Raw genomic sequence first — 20,415 nt, forward strand, 5'->3', positions numbered from 1 at the left:
CTGGGGAAATAAACAGAAGGAAAGGGGAAAATGCGTTACTAGAAAAATTCCCTGTAATTTTTGGTTGTTTCTTTTTGTGTTATTTAATTGTTACTATCCAATGTAGACCTTTTTTTTCCTTTGCATTACATTGTTCTAATAATAAAAATATCTTTTAAAAAGAAAGAGATCTTGAAGTTGTATTGAATAAGAGTTAATAAACTTAGCTGGAAAAGGCATTTTAGACTGATTTCAAAATGAAGTTTAGTTTCCAAATCTTGACTACAACTAGCCCGCCCTGTTCAACGTTGGTTTGGTCACGCCTCAAATGCTGAAATCATTTTGAGGCACCTCCAAGACTCAGAAAACCTGCAAAGGACCCGAGAAGGACCCGAGAAGGACCCAAAGACTAGAACCAGAGTGGCCCAACTGCCTGAAGGCCCTGGGGACCTCTGGCCATGGAAAGAGAAGACCGGGGGCTACTTTCCAAGCAGCTGAAGGGAGCCGCACCACGGAAGCAGAGACCGTGCCAGCGCACGGGAAGTGGGCCCTAGTCTTAAGTTGTTGTTTTCTGAAGTGCTTCCTCCTCCTCCTCATTAAACTGAAGTGGCCTCCCAAGCTGGGCACTGCAGGGTTTAGTCCGGGGCCTGACAGTCTTCGCAGCTTGGATGGAGGGGTTGCAGAAGAGCTTGTCAGACCTGCAGCTGAAAGAAAACCTGCTGGGACTCCGAAGACAGAAGTCAGGTCCAGAATTATTTGGAAATGTCAGAGAAGAGGGCTGAATACAACAGGATGAAGTACAGCAGACTGTGTAATGTACTAGCCATGTGTTAAGAAAAGTGCAACGTTCTTCACTTTAGGAAACAAAACTGAGGAACACAATGGGGGATCCTGGGCTTGGTCATAATACTTGTGAAAAAGACCACAGATCACAAATTAATTGTGGGCCAGCAGTGAGGCCGTGTTACTAAAAATGCTATCTTGCTCTCCACCAACAGAAATATAGTTTCCAAATCATAGGAAGCATGAGATATTCCACTTTTTTCTGCATTATTCAGGCCCCACTGAGTACTGTATTCACTTCTAAGCAAAACATTTCAAGAAGGATGTAACTGAATCTAACCAAAGGGCAAGGATGGCCAGAAATGAAGTCTTGTGAGGAGAGAGCAAAGGAATTGGAAATGTTTGGCTGTGGGGAATGGGGGACGATCGCACTCTTCAAATACCCACAAAGACGTCACACAGAAGCTCAAACCTGCCCGTGCTTGTGTAGGGCCTGGAACAACAGCAGGGAGGCGGGTTCCAACTGAGGGACAAAAAACTCCCCAGGAGTAAGAGCAGGGGCACAGTCTTGCCAAGAGACCGTGGTCTTCCCTTCACTGGACAGGTCGGTGCCGAGGCAGGGCGACCACCTGTTGAGGATGACCTAACTTGGATTCCTGCACCAAAACGTTGCTGGCCTCAATGGCTCCTTCCGACCCTGGGATTCTACTATTAGGCATTCCTTGACTTTTCTGCAGTGCTCTTTGTTAATGTTTGGAGCATGCAGATCATTTTCTAGCTCTCTTTCACCCTCCTTTCTCCGGGGCCTGAATGTCTACCACAGATTTCTCTATAGAGCTGCTTGTGATCTTGCGCGATCCCAACCTCTCCCAAGGAGAAGGAGCCTGTCAGATCAGCAAATGTAGAAAGACTCAAGGAAAAAGACCAAGAGACCCACCATCCTCAGGATCCCCAAGAAAAACACTCTGGCATGCAACATCCCTCTTCCCCTCTGGCCACAGTCCCCACCTCTGTCCTTAGACCCTTAGCGTATGAGTGATCCTGACCCCATGCCAAGAATGTGCTGCTCCTTTCTTTCCCACCTCCCTCACTGGGGTCGAGATCAGCGCATGCTTTCCTTCACCTTTCCTGCAGCCCACAGGTCAGCTATGCCCCCAAAGGGCCTCTTAGTTCCTCTTCCAAATATTTGAGAAAAACAAGCAGCATCTCTAACCTGCTCTGGAGTCAGACTGAGCAGGTCTGACAGCTGCTGGAGGAGGTTGGAAGTTTCTGAGACGTAAACAACATGCTTTTCACATCTCCCTTGGATCCAACCTGGGGTAATCTCATCACATCCCGATGCAGCTGGAAAAGTGACACTCGTTAGCATTTAGCATTCTTTCCTCCCACAGGGACACCCCCACATTCTCAACCCTCCCCCCACTTCCTGAAAACATGTTCTTGTTAAGTCCCAGAATGCAACAGCTAAATGCTTCTCAGTGCCAAATGTGGCACAGTTCCTATGTTCCACCAGCTAAATAGCTTATGGATGGTGGTTTAATTCAAAGTGGAAAAAGAAGTCTATTGTCAACTAGAAGCTAAGCCTAGCATTTCTTGGAAAACAGTTCTGCAGATCTGTCTTCTAACATCAAGCCAGATTTCCTGTCAACAGAATTACCACCAGAGGACTCGGCTGCCCCCAGGCCACCATCCATCCCCACGGAGCTCTTGAGAGAGAGGATGTTCTCAAACAGCAGCACTTCCAGCCTGAAGCACCATCAACGCTTGGCTTGCTGTCCCCATAGTTGTAGAATCAGAAAATAATGGTGCTATTTATTTCCAGTTAAAAATATTTATCTCCCACTGTTGAGCCAAGAATTCCATAACATACCTTTAAAAGGATAAAATGTTAAAAACAAAACAAAAAAATAACACTAAGGGGATGGATAAATGAAAGAAAGAAAGAAAGAAAGAAAGAAAGAAAGAAAGAAAGAAAGAAAGAAAGAAAAAGAAAGAGCTATTGAAAAATAAAAGCAGGACCCAAAGATACAAAAGTACTACCAGGATTGCAACCAGCAGTTTTTAAAGGCTTTCCAAAATAAAAGGTTTAAATGCAATTAACAGACATTTGCCGGCCAAAAGCTTTCCATGTGCAGACCACAAGCCCATGCCCCAACTGCAGCACACTGTGGCAGTGGGCAATCTACGCCAGGGCTGAGCCTGCCCAGAACCAGCCCGCCTCCCCAATACATTCAGGTTTGGGAGGCGTTTTTCTCCACTTGCCTCAGGATCAGTTGGAGCCGAACCACAGTGCCCACACGTGGCAAACAAGCTGCCTCCACTTCAGGATGCCATTTTCCTCAGGGTGCAGGGGGTGAAGGGCCATGGAGGCTTCAGAGACGCCACTCCTTCTACCCGAGACTGAGCCCTGCCCTTTGGCAGCTGCACCACCACCCTCTGCCCTCCAGGGCCACCTGAGGGGGCAACGGAGCAGAGGCACACGGCATGCCAAGACTGTCCTGAGGAACCTTCGGGGGGGGGGGGGCTCCTCACAACTCGTCTTCCCACAACCCGACTGCCTGGCTTTGGAGGAAAGGAGGGGCCCACAGGCCCCCTTCAGCCTGAGCTGCCATTTGGGGAAGGCCGGCAGAGCCCAGCGCCACTCCCTGCCCGGGCAGCAGGCAGCGCAGCACAACGGCGGCATCTCCAGCAGTGAGCCTGCATTAGTAAGGAGAGACACTAAAGGCAGAGTCACAGGAGGACTGAATAAGCAAGGCCCAGATCTGCAGGCCCCGGAGGCCGAGGCAAAGCTGGGGGAGCTGACGGCCAGCCAGCTAGATCAGCTTCCCACCCCAGCAACTTTGGGGTCAAGTTAGGAAAGATACTGAGAGGGAGGTCAGATCCCCAGGAAGCCTGGCTGCCTTCACTCAGGTGGGAACAGGAGGCCCAAGGCCTCTGGTGCCCGCCTTCTCCTTCCTTCTGCCCACTGCATGATCCCAGGACCCCTTCCTTGCTCCACCCTCCTCCAACGGAGGGGTGCCCAAAAGCACTCCATCTGGTAGCCAAGAGTCCATGTGAGGAAGCAGAGGACCAGCCTGGGCCACTCAGTCCACGCACTCCTGGTTTGGCCAGCCAGCCAACCCAGACTGCTGCCACTGGGGCTTCTTGCCCGAGCCTGGGTTGTTCTGCGGAGTGCGCCTGGTTCACACAAGGCGGTAAAACTACCCAGGTTGATTAGCCAGACTCGCCTGCAGGTAGAGCCAGCAAGGGAGTGGCATACACTAGCTTTCCGAAAGGAAGGTTATTAATGCTCTACCTTTGTTTTTGCAAAATGTGCTGCCACCATATTTCAGGTGAGGTTGCTTTCCTTTCAATTTTAGCAAACTCCCTCACAGAGGGCCAGATAATTATCAGGGATACCTATCTCCAGTGTTGGGGAAACTCCAGGTGATGCTGCATGAACTGCCAACGGCTGCCCACCTTGGTGCACCAGAGGTGTTTCCAGAAATAATTTATTATTATTATTATTATTATTATTATTATTATTATTATTATTATTGATTAAATGTATATGCTGCCCAACTCCCAGCAACTCCAGGAAGTTTACAGTTGTTAAAAACATTTAAGAACAAAAAACAAACAAAAAATACAAAGCAGCACAAGACAAAAGGACAAAGATGGCAAAGAAAAGAAACCTAGAGGGGAACAAAACGGAAGAAAGGGGTGTCAGTCGTCCTTGCCAAGGGCCTGAGGGAAGAGCCAGGTCTTTAGGTCCCCTCAAAATACAAGTAAGGTGGGAGCCGTTTGAATTTCGGGGGAAGCTCAGTCCAGAGGGCAGGTGCTGCTACAGAGAAGGCATGCTTCTGGGGTCCAGACAGATGGCATTGTTTAATCTTTTTTTTCAGGTATTTTATTAAAGATTATAATTACAGCAGTAAAAACTAAGACAAACTAAAAGAAAAAGAGAAAAAGAGAAAGAGTAAAAGATGCAAAGGGGAAAAAAAGGAAAGATGTAAAGAATAGAAAGAAAAAAAGGAAAAGAAGGATATGGTAAAGAAAAAGAAAAGAAATATATAAAGAAGTGACTTTCCACCTTCATCACAAGTATCAACAACTTTAGTAACTTTCATCTCCTCCTAAATTACAACCAATGATCTCTTCTTCCCATATCCCATCTATAAACAAATCCATAAAGCATTGTCATTTCAGTCCTGGGGTCAGCAAAAGTCTATTAAGGGTTACCAGAAATAAGGTATCTTTGAAATGGTGGACTGAAGATGGCTTCGCTTTCGGCAGAGCTGATGACAATAGCGGATCAAAGAGCCAGCAAATGGATCGGCACCTTGAAATTCCTCTCTGGATAAAGGGGAGGACCTGGGATCGCCCATATGTGCTCCGTACAGATGCTCCCCGTGAGGAGACTGTAAAACGGTGGCCCCTGGTGGGTTTTAGAGCTCTGGGAGCCAAGGGGAAGTCAGCTTTGCCCAAACCACAGTTCGGAGCCTTCAAAAGGACACTGGGTTCGCTCACTTCCTTTCTTAATCACTTCTGGAAATGGCTTAACTTTTTTTTGGATATTAAGAACCATTACAAGAAAGGCAAGTTTCATCACACTGGGTGATTCTCCTTCAATCCTCAGCGAAAGACGTTTCGTGCAAGTTTAAGGGCTTAAAAAAATCTTATTTTGGAATAAACAGCAAAAGGGTGATTAGAACGTTGATTTTGGAAAGTTATAAATGGACTAAGGGGCCAGATGGATTTGAAATAAGATTTTGAAATTATTTTATTTATTTATCTATCTATCTATCTATCAATCAATCATATTTTTATCACTGCCCATCTCCCTCATACGGGGGACTCTGGGCGGTTCACGATAAAACAGTTTAAAATTCATTAAAATCATAAACAATATCATTCCTCCGTAAATATCAATATCAATCAATAAATATAAAAGGTAATGAGATCCAAGTAATGGCAGATCTAATTCCACCCAAAGGGGAACAAGACTGGCCTCGGCAGGATTATGGAGCCAACCAACCCCAAGAGTGGCTCTTCCTCTCCCCACTCCAAGCACAGTGACAAAACCAGGTCTTCAATCATTTCCTGAAGTCCAGAAGAGAGGAGGCCAACCTCACTTCCGGGGGAAGGGAGTTCCAAAGGGCGGGAGCTGCTGCAGAGAAGGCCCGCCTCCTGGACCCCGCCAGATGGAATTCTCTTGCAGACGGGGTCCGTAGCATGCCCTCTCTGCACGACCAGGTGGGACGGGCTGATGCGATGGGGGGAGACGGTCCCTTAGATAACCTGGACCTGTGCCATGTAGGGCTTTAAAGGTGATAACCAACACCTTGAATAGGACCCAGAAGGAAACTGGAACCCAATTCAGCTCGTGAAGCAAAGGGGTAATATGTGCTGATCTTGAAGCACCCAAAATCGCCCGCACAGCTGCATTCTGGACCAGTTGTAGCTTCCGGATACTCTTCAAGGGTAGCCCCATGTAGAGCGCATTACAGTAGTCTATATGGGAGATAACCGGGGCATGAGTGACCGTTCGAAGGGCCTCTCACTCCAGGAAGGGGTGTAACCGGCGCACAGCACAAAGTTGCACAAAAGCCCTTCTGGCCACGACTGCCACCTGCTCTTCAAGCAGGAGTCATGAGTCCAAGAGGACCCCCAAGTTACACACCAGGTCTGTCTGGGGCAGTGCAACCCCACCCAGGACTAAAGATGGCAAATTCCTAGGAGCTGAGGGGCCGTTAACCCACAGCCACTCCGTCTTACCAGGGTTCAGCTGAAGCCTGTTGTTCCCCATCCAGGTCCCCACAGCCCCCAGGCACCTGGAAAGGGGAGCCACAGCATCACTTATTTCTCCCAGGATAGAGATGTATAACTGAGTATCATCAGCATATTGATGATACCTCATCCCGTGGAGATGGATGATCTCGCCCAGCAGTTTCATGTAGATGTTAAAAAGGAGAGGGGAGAGAAGCGAGCCCTGCGGCACCCCACAAAGGAGGGGCCGTGAGGCCGATCTCTCCTCCCCTACTAACACCGACTGGGATCGGCCCTGGAGGAAGGAGGCGAACCAGTGTAAAATTAATTACAAGAATCCTTCCTGTGAGTTGTTTAGAATTTTATTTAAAAAAATATGAAGATTTTGAAATTAAGTATAAGAAACCTTCCGCGGGAAAATGCCATTGATTAGAAAAAAACATGGTAAGATGGGACTTTGAAGGCTGGACACTAGAGGGAGCCAGAAAGAACTAAGGATTATAATTAAAGGAGAAGAGACCCACTAATACTTCAATTCTGTAACCTGCCCAGAGTCAGTGTGTGTGAGTTGGGCGGCCATATAAATTAGTTTAATAAAATAAGTAATAAATACAGAATGGAGCAAAATACACTAACTTCAGAAGAATTCAAGGATATTTGGCAACAAGGAACTCAGAAATTTCTCTTAAGATTGCTACCATAAAAATGGGTTTAAAAGAGGAGACAGAAGAATATGCAACTGAGAATCAGGTTGTTTTGGATATGGATTTAAGAATGACAAGATACAAGAATGATATGGAAAAAGGTGTTACACAGGACCTAGAGATGAAACCGGCTGATGTCTTAATAACTAAAGGGGACACACAAATAATACATCAGAAGAGTGACTTGAGCAACTTTTTTTAATCTTGGATTTACAAAAGAGTTGTGTAATACTCATGAAGGAGTTCATGAGAAAAGACAAAGAGAAAATGAAAAAAAAATCAGCTTTTGGGATAGAGAGAATGAACATCAAGATTTTTAAAAGCAAAAAGAAGGAATATAAAGTTGGTTTATTTGATCAAGATTAAAATATATATGATGTTTTTTCTAGTAAATGGGTTTTTCTGGACCAGGACTGAATGTCCAGACTTTAAAGATTTGTTTATAGATAAGATATGGGTGCAACTGATACACCAGATGAAGTTGGGTAAAAACCTTCCTGGCCACAGCTGCCACCTGCTCATCAAGCAGGAGCTGTGAGTTCAGGAAGATCTCCAAATTGTGCATCATCCTTGAATGGAGAAACACAACCCCATCCAAGGCCAAAGTTGGAATATCCCCAGATCTGGAGGATCCAAACACCCACAGCCACTCAGTCTTGGTAGGACTGAGCTGGAGATGGTTCCTCCCCATCCAAACTCGCTCAGCCTCCAGGCACTGGGACAGAACCTCACTTGGCTGGCCCAGAGTTGAAAGAATAGATGAGTAAATGATACTGAACCCAAACCAGCAGTTTCATATAGATATTAAAAAGGAGGGGAGAGAGAATAGATCTGTGGCACCCCACAAATGAGGGGCCTAGGGGATGATCTCCCCCCCCCCAACACTGACTCTTCCTTTCCCCAGAGAAAGGAAGAGAACCTCCATAAAACAGTGCCCCCAATTACCAACCCACGGAGCCAGCTCAGAAGGGTATCAGGGTCAACGGTATTGAAAGCCGCCGAGAGACCAAGGAACACGAATGCACCACCATCCCAGCTCCGCCACGGGTAATCAACAAGTGCAATCAAACCTGTCTCAGTATTACATCCTGGCCTGAAACCTGATTGAAACAGGTCTAGATAATCCGTTTCCTCCAGAGTTCTCATCAGCTACAGACTGACCAACTTCTTAACAACCTTCCCCAAAACAGGAAGGTTGGAGACTGCTCAATAGTTATTGAAAACCATTGGGTCTAAGGATGGTCTCTTGAGGAGAGGACACACCATTGCCTCTTTCAAGCTGGGGGCACCACCCATTCCATCAAAGAGGCCAACACTACTGCATGGGCCAAACTGCAGGTCCCCTCCCTGGCTGCTTTCACAACCCAGGAGGGATCCAGATCCAGTAAACAGAGAGCCCTGTCCGCTTCCTCAGGAGTCACTGGCTCAAACTCATCCCAGTCACACCACCAGACCGTACCTCAGGCACCTTGGCCTGCTCTGCCCAATCAGAGTCCAAGGCAGGGTAAATCTGAGCAACTATATCTACCAGATAGCCTGAATAATCTTCCCTAGCAGATGTTCTGGGGGGCCCTCCCTACCCAATACGGACCAGGTCACCCTAAACAGGGCCGCTGGATAGCTGCCAGCAGATGCCATAAAGGCGGAGAAACATTGAGGTTTCACCACCCTTATTGCCACAAGGCCATCCCTAACACGGGCTCTTTCCTGTGTGCAGTCAGACCCGCTTCAGGTCTTCCTCCAGCAATGCTCCAGGTGTCTCTGCTGGCAATTCATCTCCCAGAGCTGCTCAAAAACCAAGGAGCCCCGGTGCTCAGTGCACAGGGAGAGGCTGCCCGAGGCTCCAGCTGCCCGCACCTTCCAGGCAATAACTAGACCCTCAGCCCAGCTGCCCACCAGATCCTCAGGGAGAACCCCAAGCTCTCTCTGGAACTCCGCCGAGCCCATCAATCGCCTGGGGTGGGCCAATCAAACAGGCCCCATCCCCCTGCAGGGGCTCACCCACTGGTGAGCCAAAAGCCAACCAGGGAGTGACCTGTCCACAGTAACGGCTATGTTAATGCTAATGCCAGATCACATCTCAACGGCCCCAAGACAAAAACCAGAGCTAACATGTGGCCTCCAGTATGCGTCGGGCTGTTGATGACTTGGGACAGGTCCATGGTTGCCATGGAGACCACAAACTCCTGAACTGCCCCAGACTCAACATTGCTGGGTGGCAAATTGGAATCCTTGTGTTGCCAGCTAATTTAGAATTTGTAGGACAGATACTGAAGCCAGAACACACTAAAGGAGGTGCCAGGACTGAAATAATAGGATCTGTCCATATTCAGATCATGTTTATTAAAGACAGATCATGTTTATTAAAATTGTCCCCATTAATTACTTAAGTGCCAGGGGACCACTCCCAATCTGCTGCAGTGGGCCGCAAGAACAGTCTTCTGAATTCAACTCACAAAGGGGTGGGGAACTTTTATTGCTCTTCAACCCCTTTCCCCCCACCCTGGAGTCGCTCAGTTTAGGCATCAGCACGGGAAGGTTACATACTAATGAAGATTAAGAAGGAAATAATTAGGGTTAGGGCAGAAAGTTTGTTATCTCGCAACTCAGGAGAGTAAATAGGAAGATCTGGCTTGTTCCAGGTGTTAACTGAAAAATGTGGGTCAATCCTAGGACAAGAGGTCTGCCCAGATGCCTGTGGGAAACACTCTTTGCTTCCACATCAGAAAGACACCAGTCTTCTTTCCAAGCCTCCGTCCTCGAGAAGGACCACCGGGCCATTGCTAGTCAGCGGCAGCTTTCCTGGGGATGTCTCAGGCCAGAGGAAGGCATCTTCTGCCAGATCTCCCAAGACACAGCCTAACCTAATAAAGGACCGGTTTGCGGGCAGAGCCCTCCTTCCCATCTGGGCAGTGGGGCCATGCCATCGTGTTCAGAAGGCAGGCTCTCCTTTCACGAGCCAAGCAAGGAGCCTGGCAAAGAGGTGGAGAGGCATTCCGGGGTCACCAGGGATCCACCTGAGAGCTTTCAAAAAGAACAGGACCGTGGCAGGAAGCCAGGTCGGAAGCCATTCCCTCCACACAATGAAAGCCGGAGCTCTGCTGCAGGCGGTGAGAAGGCTTGGGGCCTGGCTCTCTGCACCCTGAAGTCTGGAGCAAGGGGCCCTGGTGGAGACAGACGGTCCACCGAAAGGCTTGGACCATCTGCTAAAGACTCCACTGCTGAGGCTCCACACAGAGCAGAACACGTCACTGTGAGGATTGGCTTTCCTGCTCCACAGACAACCGATGGAAGGGCTGCAAACACGGAGAGGAGGCCTGCCCATCTCACGAGGACCGGGGGCTTCAACCCCCATCAAGAAGTCCTTGGGTGGTTCTCTGGGATGGCAGGCCAGGGCCCAGAGCTCGACCCCAAGAGCACAGCAGGCTTGCAGCCACTGGTCACGACACCTGGCCATGGTATCCACAAGTCCCCGCCCCATGCCTGCGGCAATGCAGCTCCAGACCCTGCAGAGCATCTTCCGATGAAGAAGCATCGGGTGACTTGGGAAGCCACCTTTACCGTTTACATCCCTCGAATGAGCACCTCCCATAAGCCTGCAACTCGGGGGAGGCGGGAAATTAGGCGATTGTTTTAAGCTACTCTTTTTAAAGTCAGGCAACCACTATTAAGTTCATCAGAGTCTTTCAAGTTGTTGGTCTATCAAATCCAAAGAAAATGTTCTGGTTTCAATTGTATATGCAGTTTAAGACTCTTTTGGACTGTAATACATATTTGCTCCCAATACTTTTTAGCCTTCCCACAAGACTTTTGTATGCACAAAGATAGAAAGATACACAAATTCCCACAATGGATGGTGAAATTATTGGAACTGGCAGAGATGGCAAAACTGACAGCACTGATGAGAGAAAATACTGCAACTGGATTTGTTTCAATGTGGAAACCGCTTCTGGACTATTTGCTTGTAACTGAAAAAAATGAAGTTTTGATTTTGGGTGTTGATGATTAAATTATTTCTCATAGAAATAATGTGTATTAAGGTTTAGTTCAGAGTAAGAGATTAAGGCATTATATATTTGTATTCATATCTGTGTTGAAGAAGGTCAGGAGTCATTTCCTTTGTATTTCTTTCTAAGTATTTCTGCACTTTTTTAGTTTGTTCTTTTTCTTTTAGTTCTTTCCTCAAGCTTTTCTATACTTTGTATTTTATCTGTATTTTAACAACTTAAATAAAGTCTTTTAAAAAAAGTTACTCAGAGTCCACAACGTTTGTAACTCCAGCAAAATCCAAGACGTTCATTGAGGAATGGAAACAGAGATGGGACAGCTGCAGTTGGCATGCGACCCTTAAATCCTGCACTGCAGCAAGAGGTTGGATTTGGTGACCTCTAGAGTACCCGCAGCTATCACGATGCTGTGGTTTCCCGAACAAGGCAGAGGCTTTTGCCACCCTGTCTCATAGGCACAGACCCATTACACACGTTCACCCGTTGCGAGGCCCCTCACGTGACTCCTGCAGCTGCAGTTCCGGCGTCTGACGCACTGGATGGGCTGAGATAGCCTGCTCTCATTGCTTAATTTAGGCCTCCGTTTGAAATGCTGTAATTACAATTGTTTCAGTATTCAGCCAGGCTAAATAATACAAGATCAGTGTGATCGAGAAAAGGACTATTTCCAGAGACATCATTGATTCATCAGGTGATGCCTGCCCCACACATGCGAGTGGGGGAAAGAATGGTGGCTTCAAGTATTCAGTCTCCACCCCCCACCCCCATTAAACAGTGGCCCTTCTTGTAGAGAAAGAAGTGACAGGAAGGGTAGAAAGAGTAGAAACAAGTCCTTCTTTGGGGGCTGTTTTGTTCCAATTTTTGCATCCTCCCTGGCCAGTGTCTTTGGATGCAACATCACCTGGGCTCAGAAAACCAGGCCGACAGACAGAACATGTCGCTTGCTTCCACTTGGGTTTCTTCAGATTTGGCCAGAGAGCAATCTTGTGGATGCATTCACACAGTTCCAGTCATATCCAGGCTAGATCACTGTTAGGTATGGCTTGGAAATTACCCCTACAAGTACATGATGCGAATCCTACAAGAAGTACGTGGGCAACCAACTGGTTTCCAGGTATAAGGCACATTGCTACCTTTGACCTAAATCTAAAATGCTCAAGACACAGGAAACTGAAGGCCTGCCTCCTCCCACATGTCCTCCAGGGATCTCTGAATGCCCTCCAGGCAGCTGCTAGAGATAAACATCTCCTTCTCAGGGGTGGTGGCAACCAAACCTTGGAACTTTGCACCAGACGTGTCCAACCTAGGGTTAGAAATGCACCTGGCATCTGCCAAACTGACTGATTTTCTCAACCCGCAGAGGAAAACCATGGGTTTATCTCTTCATCCACAGCTTGCCTGGGGGTGGCAGTAGATGGCATGGTCTCGCTGCTCCTGGATGCACAATGGCATGCACATGCTCTTTACATCGGAAGTGAGCAACCTACAACCTCTGTATGTTCTTCACTGGCTGTAGATCCCAGGACTGGGGCACGCCAAGCAGCCTTGCCGAAGGAACATGTATCTCAACCAGCCCCTCACCTCGGGGAGACAGCAGGGGCTGGCACGGGCAGAGCAGGAGAATCCCATGGGCCATCCCTGCCACCGGGTCCCAAGAAGGGAGGTGTGCTCATGCTGGTAGGCAGGTGGGCAGCTCCTAGAAAGCAGGGACTACGCAGGATCCTTCCTTTTGAGAGGGCGCAGCCTGGGTGCCTCGAGAACTGCCACTCAGCTTCGCAAGCTTCCCCCTGAGCGAGGCCTGCTGCTGCAGAGTGAACGTCCAGAGAGCAAAGGGGATACCTGACTTTTTAGAGGTTCTGCAGTCATGGGAATTGGGGGGGGGGAGCCAACAGACCAGCAACTGCTTTTGTTCTTTTTTAAAATTACCTGAGACAATTGAGGCAAGTCTGAACGCATCAGAGAGAGGAGAGGTGATGGGCTCATAAGGGGAAGCTTCATAAAACTCTTCACCTGGAGACAGAGAGGGGGAAAATTTAGCACTTTCACCAAGCCAGGCCCCTGGAATAATTGCAAGAGGCAGGAGGGTGGTGGGCTGGGCAGAGATGGGCCCCTCCTAAGCCGGCAAGCGGATGGGATAGCTTGGAAACGCCTGGTGTGACTTGGAGCAGGGCACACCCAACCTGCTCCTTTATCTATGCCACCCTGTGTCGGGGACGGGGCTGATGCCACGCTGTGAAACTATCTTTGTAGCCCCATGAGCTTTAGGAGCCCCAGGGCCTTGCCTGGATGGCCCCCCGGGCACCTGAATTCTGACCACGGGCATCTCTCTACCAGAATGAAGGAGCTCCCTGGGACAGCCCTCCTTCAGACCTTTGGGAGTGCAGCCCCCACCATCCCCAGCAAGCGTGGTCAGGGGAAAGCATACAGTATGATTGTCCTTGGGGAATCCTCCCAGTGAAGCATGGCAGCGAGCCAACACCAGGCAGAAGAGGGAAAGTGGGGAGCAGCCTGCCAGGTCAAGCTGGGGAGGCCCAACCCGCTTTCTGACAGGGGTTGGCTCCTTCCTCACCAGATATTTTTTTCCACCCCAGTGGGGCAGTTTCCCATCCTGGTCGCCCCTAAAGTCCTCCTGCAGCCACTCCAGTTGGACTTTCTGTTGCCGCAACACCAGACCTGCTGCAAAGCAGAGGAAGAGCTACGGCTTCTCGGACCCCCCCGCCACATGCTGCCAGGGCGAGCACTGGAACTGACTGCCTGAGCACAGACACGGGCAGTGCTGGGGGATGCAGGACACCTCCCCACCTGCTGCTTGGAGGAGGCCTGGACCTTGCTGACCAAATCCCTTCAGAGGATTTCAGCTGCTGAGGATGTGCAGCTCCACGCAGAAGGCTGGGAGGTGCAGAGGAGGGGCAGCTTGAAGGTGGAGGCCAGGTGAGGGCGAGGGCACATGGGAGCCAAAAAGGAGAATGGACCACGGGGCAAGGGTTTGACTGGGTTGGCTTGTGGGACCGGCCTTCCTCTCCACTGCACCCAGATCTAGCCCTACGAGTCTGGAACTGCCATACCCTCTGCTCCAGGGTCTTCCAAGGTTCCCACAGAAGGAGCAGCAGCTGTCCCAACAGCGGGGTGGGACTGGCACTGGCACCAGTACTAGCATTCCAGCATTGTCTGGAGCCCTGAATTCTGTGGTGCTTCAGCAGTGACACTGGGAGAAGTCTGGCAGGGGAGGTCTTTCTCACGCAGCCCCCAGGCACCTCTGGTGAAACTGAAACAAAAGGAGCCGCCTCCACCAGCCAGTGCCAGGTCCCTCCTGGGGACAAAGGGTACCCAGGCCTGTCAGCACATCTTCTTTGCAATTGCTTTGCCAAGCCAATCACCTGCAGGAGGCATGGGTGGGGAAAACAGCTGCTCCTCGCCAGACCCCCAGGGCTCGCCAGGGCTTCCCAAGACAATGGCCAGCCAGGGATTGAGTTTGGCTTGGCCTGACCTGCTAAAAATCGACCTTGGGCTGAAAGGTCCAAGCCTCCCCTGAGCAGCAGGTGGGTAGGTGTCCCATGTCCCTCAGCACTGCAGCACTGCCCATGACCAGGCTCAGGTCATCAGTCCCAGGCACCCAGTGCTGGCCCCGGCAGGAGGCACATGGGAGGGCCAAGAGGGCAGCTGGCGGGAGAAGAGCCAGCCAGTCCATTCTCTGCCATGGAACCTGTGAGGCCTTCAGTCTGGAATGGGCCTCCAGGCTCTGGGCTTCTGGGGAGGGCCGGGATTGGCAAACTAGCCCCAGCTGCAGCTTTGTCTTCAGTTAGTTGCCAAGAAAATATGGCAGGATGACTTTCCTGGGATAGGACCATCTCCTTGTTCGCCTGGCTTCCTTATAGGGTATTGCACGAGTCTGGGCATTCAGATTGTCAATTGTAGTTCATGGCTTCAGACGATCTGGGAAACCATTAACTGGGAATGTTCAAACTATGGCTGGCGTGACGGGCATCTCAGCCACCGACGTCTAGTCTTTCTGTCACTACAGTGCCTTACCGGTGGAAGGTTCTTATCCTTAGCAGCCGCCGATAACTAAAACCCGTGCCCTGAGCTTCCCCCGCTTCCTTGTGCACAAGAGTGGAGGCAGGGCACAGCATTGTCCTGCTCCAAACTGCGGTAAAGCCCCATGATTCCTTCTGGGCTGGGGGTCTGCATGGCTTGCCTGCTGAGTGGCCCCCAGCACAGGCACCCCCAACTGAGCCCTGGCCCTGGGCTTACCCCCTGCCAAACCGAGGTGGGTGCTCCAGTAAACCTGCAGGCAGGAGAGCTCCTTCTTCATCCGGCGCTTGCAGCGGCAGCCATAGAGCGCACTCCCCTGCAGCACCTCCAGCGCTGCCTGACATTCCCTGTTCCCCAACATGGTGCTGTGGGCGCGGCCGGCCAGGCACTGCCGCAAGGTGCGGTAACTGGAGCTGCAGCCAGGCTCAGCGGCACAAAGCTCGTTGGCGCGGGCACAGTCCACTGGGGTCCGCCAACCCTGGACGTCCAGGGCAGCCAAGGGGGATGGCCCAGCCCAGGCCAGGAGTACCCCACCTGGAAGGGGGAGAAAGGAAGAGAGAAGAGCCACATCAGAACCAGGGGACCCTAACCCTAACCCAAACCCTCTTCTCAGATCAGCCCCTACCAGAAGGGGTTGGAGACCTGCAAGACAACCACCCAGAGGACCGCGGGGGGGGGGGGGGCGGGCGCAGATGAGGCTCCTTTCCTTGGAGGCAGACCATGGACCAGCCTGTTTCCTTGGTCCCGCTTTATTCTCCTGCACTGCTCGTGGGGATGCGGGGGCTGAGTTCATTCTGAAATCGGCCCAGTCCTTTGAGCAGGGGAAGTCTGCTCCCCAGCAGGCACCCGGATGCTCTGCAGCTACCAAACAGGTGCAGAGGCCGAGAGTAGCTTTCCCACCCCTTCCTCCAAGCTGGGAGCAAAGACAATCCGCTCTGAGCAAGAGCGGCGGGGCAGCTGCTGAACAGCCCTCCCAGCGGCCACAAGAGGTAGGACTGGGGAAGGACGCAAGGACCCCCCAATCCTTTCTGCATGTGGCAAACACACGCCCATTCCCTTGCCAAGGCTGGTCACAGGCTCTTCTTGCCTCATGGTTTGCCACAGGAGCAGCCCCATTCCATTAGGATGGGTGGGCTGGGTGGGCCAGAAGGCCCAGAAGAAGGTCCTCCTCTTCCCCAGCCCGCCTTCCATGGAAGCAGCCCCTTTGCGGGCCACAAGGAAGGAGAATCCCCTTGCACCCCTCTTTCCTAGGTAGCCCTGCCGAGGCTCTACAAAAGACGCCCCCCCCCCCACATCTTTGCCCAGCAAGGCTAGCCGAGACCAGTCTCCCCTGAGGAAACGTCTGCTTTGTGCCAGGACAGGCCTTGCCTGGGAAGGCGGCGTGCGGGGGCGGCTTCTGCACCACCGAGGCTGCACAGCAACACCTCCCCAAACCTCAGGAACGGGGGAGATTCAGCAGAATCAATCGACCTGCAGCAGAAAGGTCAAGGGCCATCAGGGTATTTCTTTCCCTTCCTTCTGCCCACTGAAAAACAAGCCAGGTGCATTGCAGAAGGTCGGAGGGCAGGGCGGGGAGGGCTGGAGGCCTCTGGCCCGGCTCTAGCGGAGGGTGGCCCTGGTAGCTCAAGGTGGGCAGCAGGAAGTGCCCAGCTCAGTCCTGAGGTGCGTTTCTGCCCTCCAGCCCAAGAAGTTCCGGCCCTTGAATTGCAGCAACTGAGAGCACCGCTGCAGCGGAACATTTTCTGGTATTCCTGGGACATCCCAGGGTCTACAGCCACACCCACCCACACGCGCACCCGTCCTCTGCGTTGCTGGAAGATCCAAAGGCGTTCTGGGCGGAGGAGCCTCTGCCTGACGAGGCAGACAGCGCCCGCTCGGTCCCCTCCAGCAGGAGCAACCCCAGCCTCAGAAAATGGGGAGGGAAAACAGCTCATCTCCCGGCCAGCCTCGAAAACGGCCCGCGGCGGTGCGATGATGAGGCGGGCCCAGCGGCCAGAGAGCGGACTTCCGGCTCGCCCCGCCTCCAGGGCCCGGTCCTCTGCAGTCACGGGAAAGGGCCGAAGCCGGCCGCAAACTCCAGCGGCAGGGGAGAAACGGCGCGCTGGCGTTTCCTTGAGAGGCGCAGGCGCTCGCGACGCGTGGCTCCTCTGCCCGGGACAGTCTCCGGCAAAGCCCTCATGTATTTACTTACTTAAAATATTTCTATGACCGCCCACCTGAAGAAACACAACTCTACGCAGCTCACAACAGCACAAACCCCAAGCCCGGCTCCTCCGCCACCTCCCCTGACTCGAAAGCCACACGACGATCCGGAGTCCTGCAAACAGCTGTCCCCAAAGTCGCGCGCGAAGCAGCCCTGGCTGGAGCCACCCAGGATCCGTTGCGATCAGCTTCCTGATGTCCAGCAGAAATCTATTCCGCATAATCTAAACCCCACGTTTTCTCTTTTGGAATGAATTTGAAAAATTCCCCTTTGTCTTCTACAGGACAGCCCTTCAGATGTTCGAAAAGAGCTGCCCGCGCCTTCTCTTTTCCAGACTAAACACGCCCAACACCTCCCTCCGTTCCTCCTCCTCCTCCTCCGCTTTTCCTTCCAGGCCTTCAGCGTCGTGGTCCGGTTCCTCTCCTCCGGACACGCTCCAGGCTGCCAACGTAAAATGTGGGGCCGGGAACTGGGTACAGCAGCCGGGCGCAAAATAAGAGAGGAACAGACGCCGGGAAGGGGACTTCGAGACTTGGCAGCAATCTCAAACCTTTTTCACCCCACAATAAACGTCCGCAAGAAGTCAGTCACCGCGTTGCTGCTCAGCCATTCGACCCAGGAGGCCTCCTTCCTCATGGGACGGAAACGCTTCTCCCGCACCAGCACCACTCCGAACCAGCCGCAAGGTCCGGGCGAGGATGAAGCCTCTCAAGGTTCTCACAGCAACTGAGAGCTTTCTAAACAAAAGGATCCAACCCTTTCCAGACAAGCAACCCCTCCTGCTTCAGTTCCACGGTTGCCAAAAGACACTTTTTTCATTTTTTGTCAATTGTGTTTGTTCTTTTGTACCTAAGTGCTAGACACAAAGTCATGCTTCCCCATCGCAGACTCCCCAAAAGCCATTTTCACCGTTACAGAATCCCAAGTAGGCCGCAACGTACCCTTAGTCCGGCCGGGGTCCTCCTCCCGCTTCTTTCTCCTCCCGTCCAGCATCCTCCCTGCGCGAACGCCGAGTGGGGCCCTCTGGGCTGCCGGCACCCACTGCTCCGGGGCCTCGTCCCCCCCCCCCCGCTCCACAGCGAAGGGCCGCTCTGCCTGGACGCCTCGCGCCCTCGCTGGGGCAGGAGCTCTTCGTGCCGGGGCAGAGAAAGGCCGCCCGCCGAGCCCAGCAACTACCTCGAGCCAAGGCAGGCGGCGGGGTGGCCTCCCGCCGCCGACGCCAGGAAGCGGGGCAGCAGGCGGAGGGCCGGTCCCTTGCGAGATGGCGCCACTGAGCAGCCCCGCGGAGACGCCTCCCAGGATCAGGCTCCGCACGCCGAGGTTCCCGCGGTCGCCTTCTGCACTGACCCCTCCTCAGCCTCCTCCCAGGGCGAGAAAAGGCTGAGTCCGACCGGGAACCGCGGGGGTCCCCTCCCAGGGCCTGGCAAGGCTAAGGAGGCGCTCAAGAGCAACGCCCTTTCTGTGCTGTGCCCAAGCCGAGAATCGGGAATCTGGATGCCCACCGTCCGCCCCAAGGGGCTCGGGGGGGGGGGAAATTAGCCCCCGCCGTTGGCAATCTCCTCCAGCTCCAGCCAAAGCTGGCTGCTGCATCGTGACCTCCACCCACAACCCAACAGCCCTCCAGCGCTGGGAAGGAGGGGGGAGCAGGGAACAGCTGCCTTGGGCCGCCCCCCTCCCCAGGGGACAAAGCAGAGCTGGTTTCCCTGAGACTTCCATTGCTGGACCCTTGGAGGTCTCGCCTGCAGCCCTAGGAATCCCACTCAAATACTAACCAGACCAGACCCTGCTTAGCCTCTGAGCCCAGACGGGGAGGAGATCTGAATTCTCCCTTCAAGCAGGGGGCTCTAGAAATTGTGTCCTTAAGGGCTGCCAGTGCTTGCTTTTTCCTCCTCTCTCCTCTTCCCTTCTTCCTTTCGTGCCTTGCTTTTTCAGTTGTACATTCGGGGGCTGAGGCAACCAGAAAAGCAGCCCCATCCGAACTGCGGGCTCCGGATCAAGGGGGGGGGGGCGCCTGAAAGTTCCAGGGGCAGCAAGAAACTGGGGGCCGGTGCCCTTTCCGCGCCCCCGACTTGTCTTCCACGCCTCCCCGCCCGGCGAGAGGGAGCCGCAGGACGGGCCTTCTTAGGGGTCCTCGGCGGCGAGCCGCCGCGTTCCCCGCTCTGGGCTCCGACGCCCGTTCCAGCAAAGGCACGGCAGAAAGCCGCCAGCGGCTCCGTCCCCGCCCCGCAGCTGCAAGGAAAGTTTCGGGCGGGCGCTCCAGGCCGGCCAAGCCCCCTTCCATCCCCTCCCCTCCTCTCTCCGGTCCCGTCGGGAGACCTGCCCGGCCGCAGACCCGCGCCCTGCCCGCCCACCCGCGCGTCGGCTGGCGGGCTCACCAAGGCAGAGGCAGACGCAAAGGACGCCGGCGCGGCTCATGGCTGGCGGGCGGCCGGACGAATCCCTCTCGGGCCGGCGGCGGCGGCGATCTTCGTCCGAGCGTGCCTCTTCCCGGAGCCACTTCCCGGCGCTCCAGGCCCGCTGCCCTCGTCTCCCTCAGACCCTGCGAGGCGGAGAAGGCGCGCTCCTGGGCTCCCCGGGCAGCATCGCCGCCCGCCTTTCTCGGCGGGCGCGAGTGCGGATCTACGGCGAGAAGGTGTCAGCGCGGGGGGGCCATCCGGCGGCCCTCGCTCCCTCCTTGCCCGACGGCTGCCCCGAAAGCGGCGGCTGCCTGCAGGACAAACGCGGCGGCGGGGAAGGGCGGGGACGGCCGCCGCCTCGCAACCCCACGGCGACCTCGCAGCTCCGGGGCTCAGCGCTCGGCGCCTCCGCACGGGCGGCTGGATGGGCGGGGCGGCCCTTTTGTGGCAGGGGGCGGCCCTTGGTGGCTCCTCAGGGGAGGAGCGAGGCCAGAGGGACGGTCCGCGCCGTCAAAGGAAGCCCACGCTGCGCCTCGTCCCTTCGTCCGCCGCCGCCGCTGCTG

The 20,415-nt window shown here is 53.2% G+C and overlaps 1 protein-coding gene across 1 annotated transcript in view; it reads right to left on the bottom strand.

Annotated features, from left to right (window-relative positions):
* GFRA2 (GDNF family receptor alpha 2) overlaps nucleotides 1-17,432 on the bottom strand; it is a 54,794-nt gene extending 37,362 nt beyond the window's left edge. Inside the window, exons 1-5 of the mRNA XM_063310884.1 lie at nucleotides 17,302-17,432; nucleotides 17,050-17,157; nucleotides 16,575-16,723; nucleotides 15,473-15,787; nucleotides 13,148-13,231 (exon numbers count right to left, since the gene is read on the bottom strand). Coding sequence (XP_063166954.1) covers nucleotides 13,148-13,231; nucleotides 15,473-15,787; nucleotides 16,575-16,723; nucleotides 17,050-17,157; nucleotides 17,302-17,432 — 787 coding nt within the window. The remainder of the gene's footprint in view (nucleotides 1-13,147; nucleotides 13,232-15,472; nucleotides 15,788-16,574; nucleotides 16,724-17,049; nucleotides 17,158-17,301) is intronic.
* Between the last annotated feature and the right edge of the window lie 2,983 nt (nucleotides 17,433-20,415).

The sequence above is a fragment of the Candoia aspera genome, chromosome 9 (assembly GCF_035149785.1).
Source record: "Candoia aspera isolate rCanAsp1 chromosome 9, rCanAsp1.hap2, whole genome shotgun sequence".
Classification (NCBI taxonomy): domain Eukaryota; kingdom Metazoa; phylum Chordata; class Lepidosauria; order Squamata; family Boidae; genus Candoia; species Candoia aspera.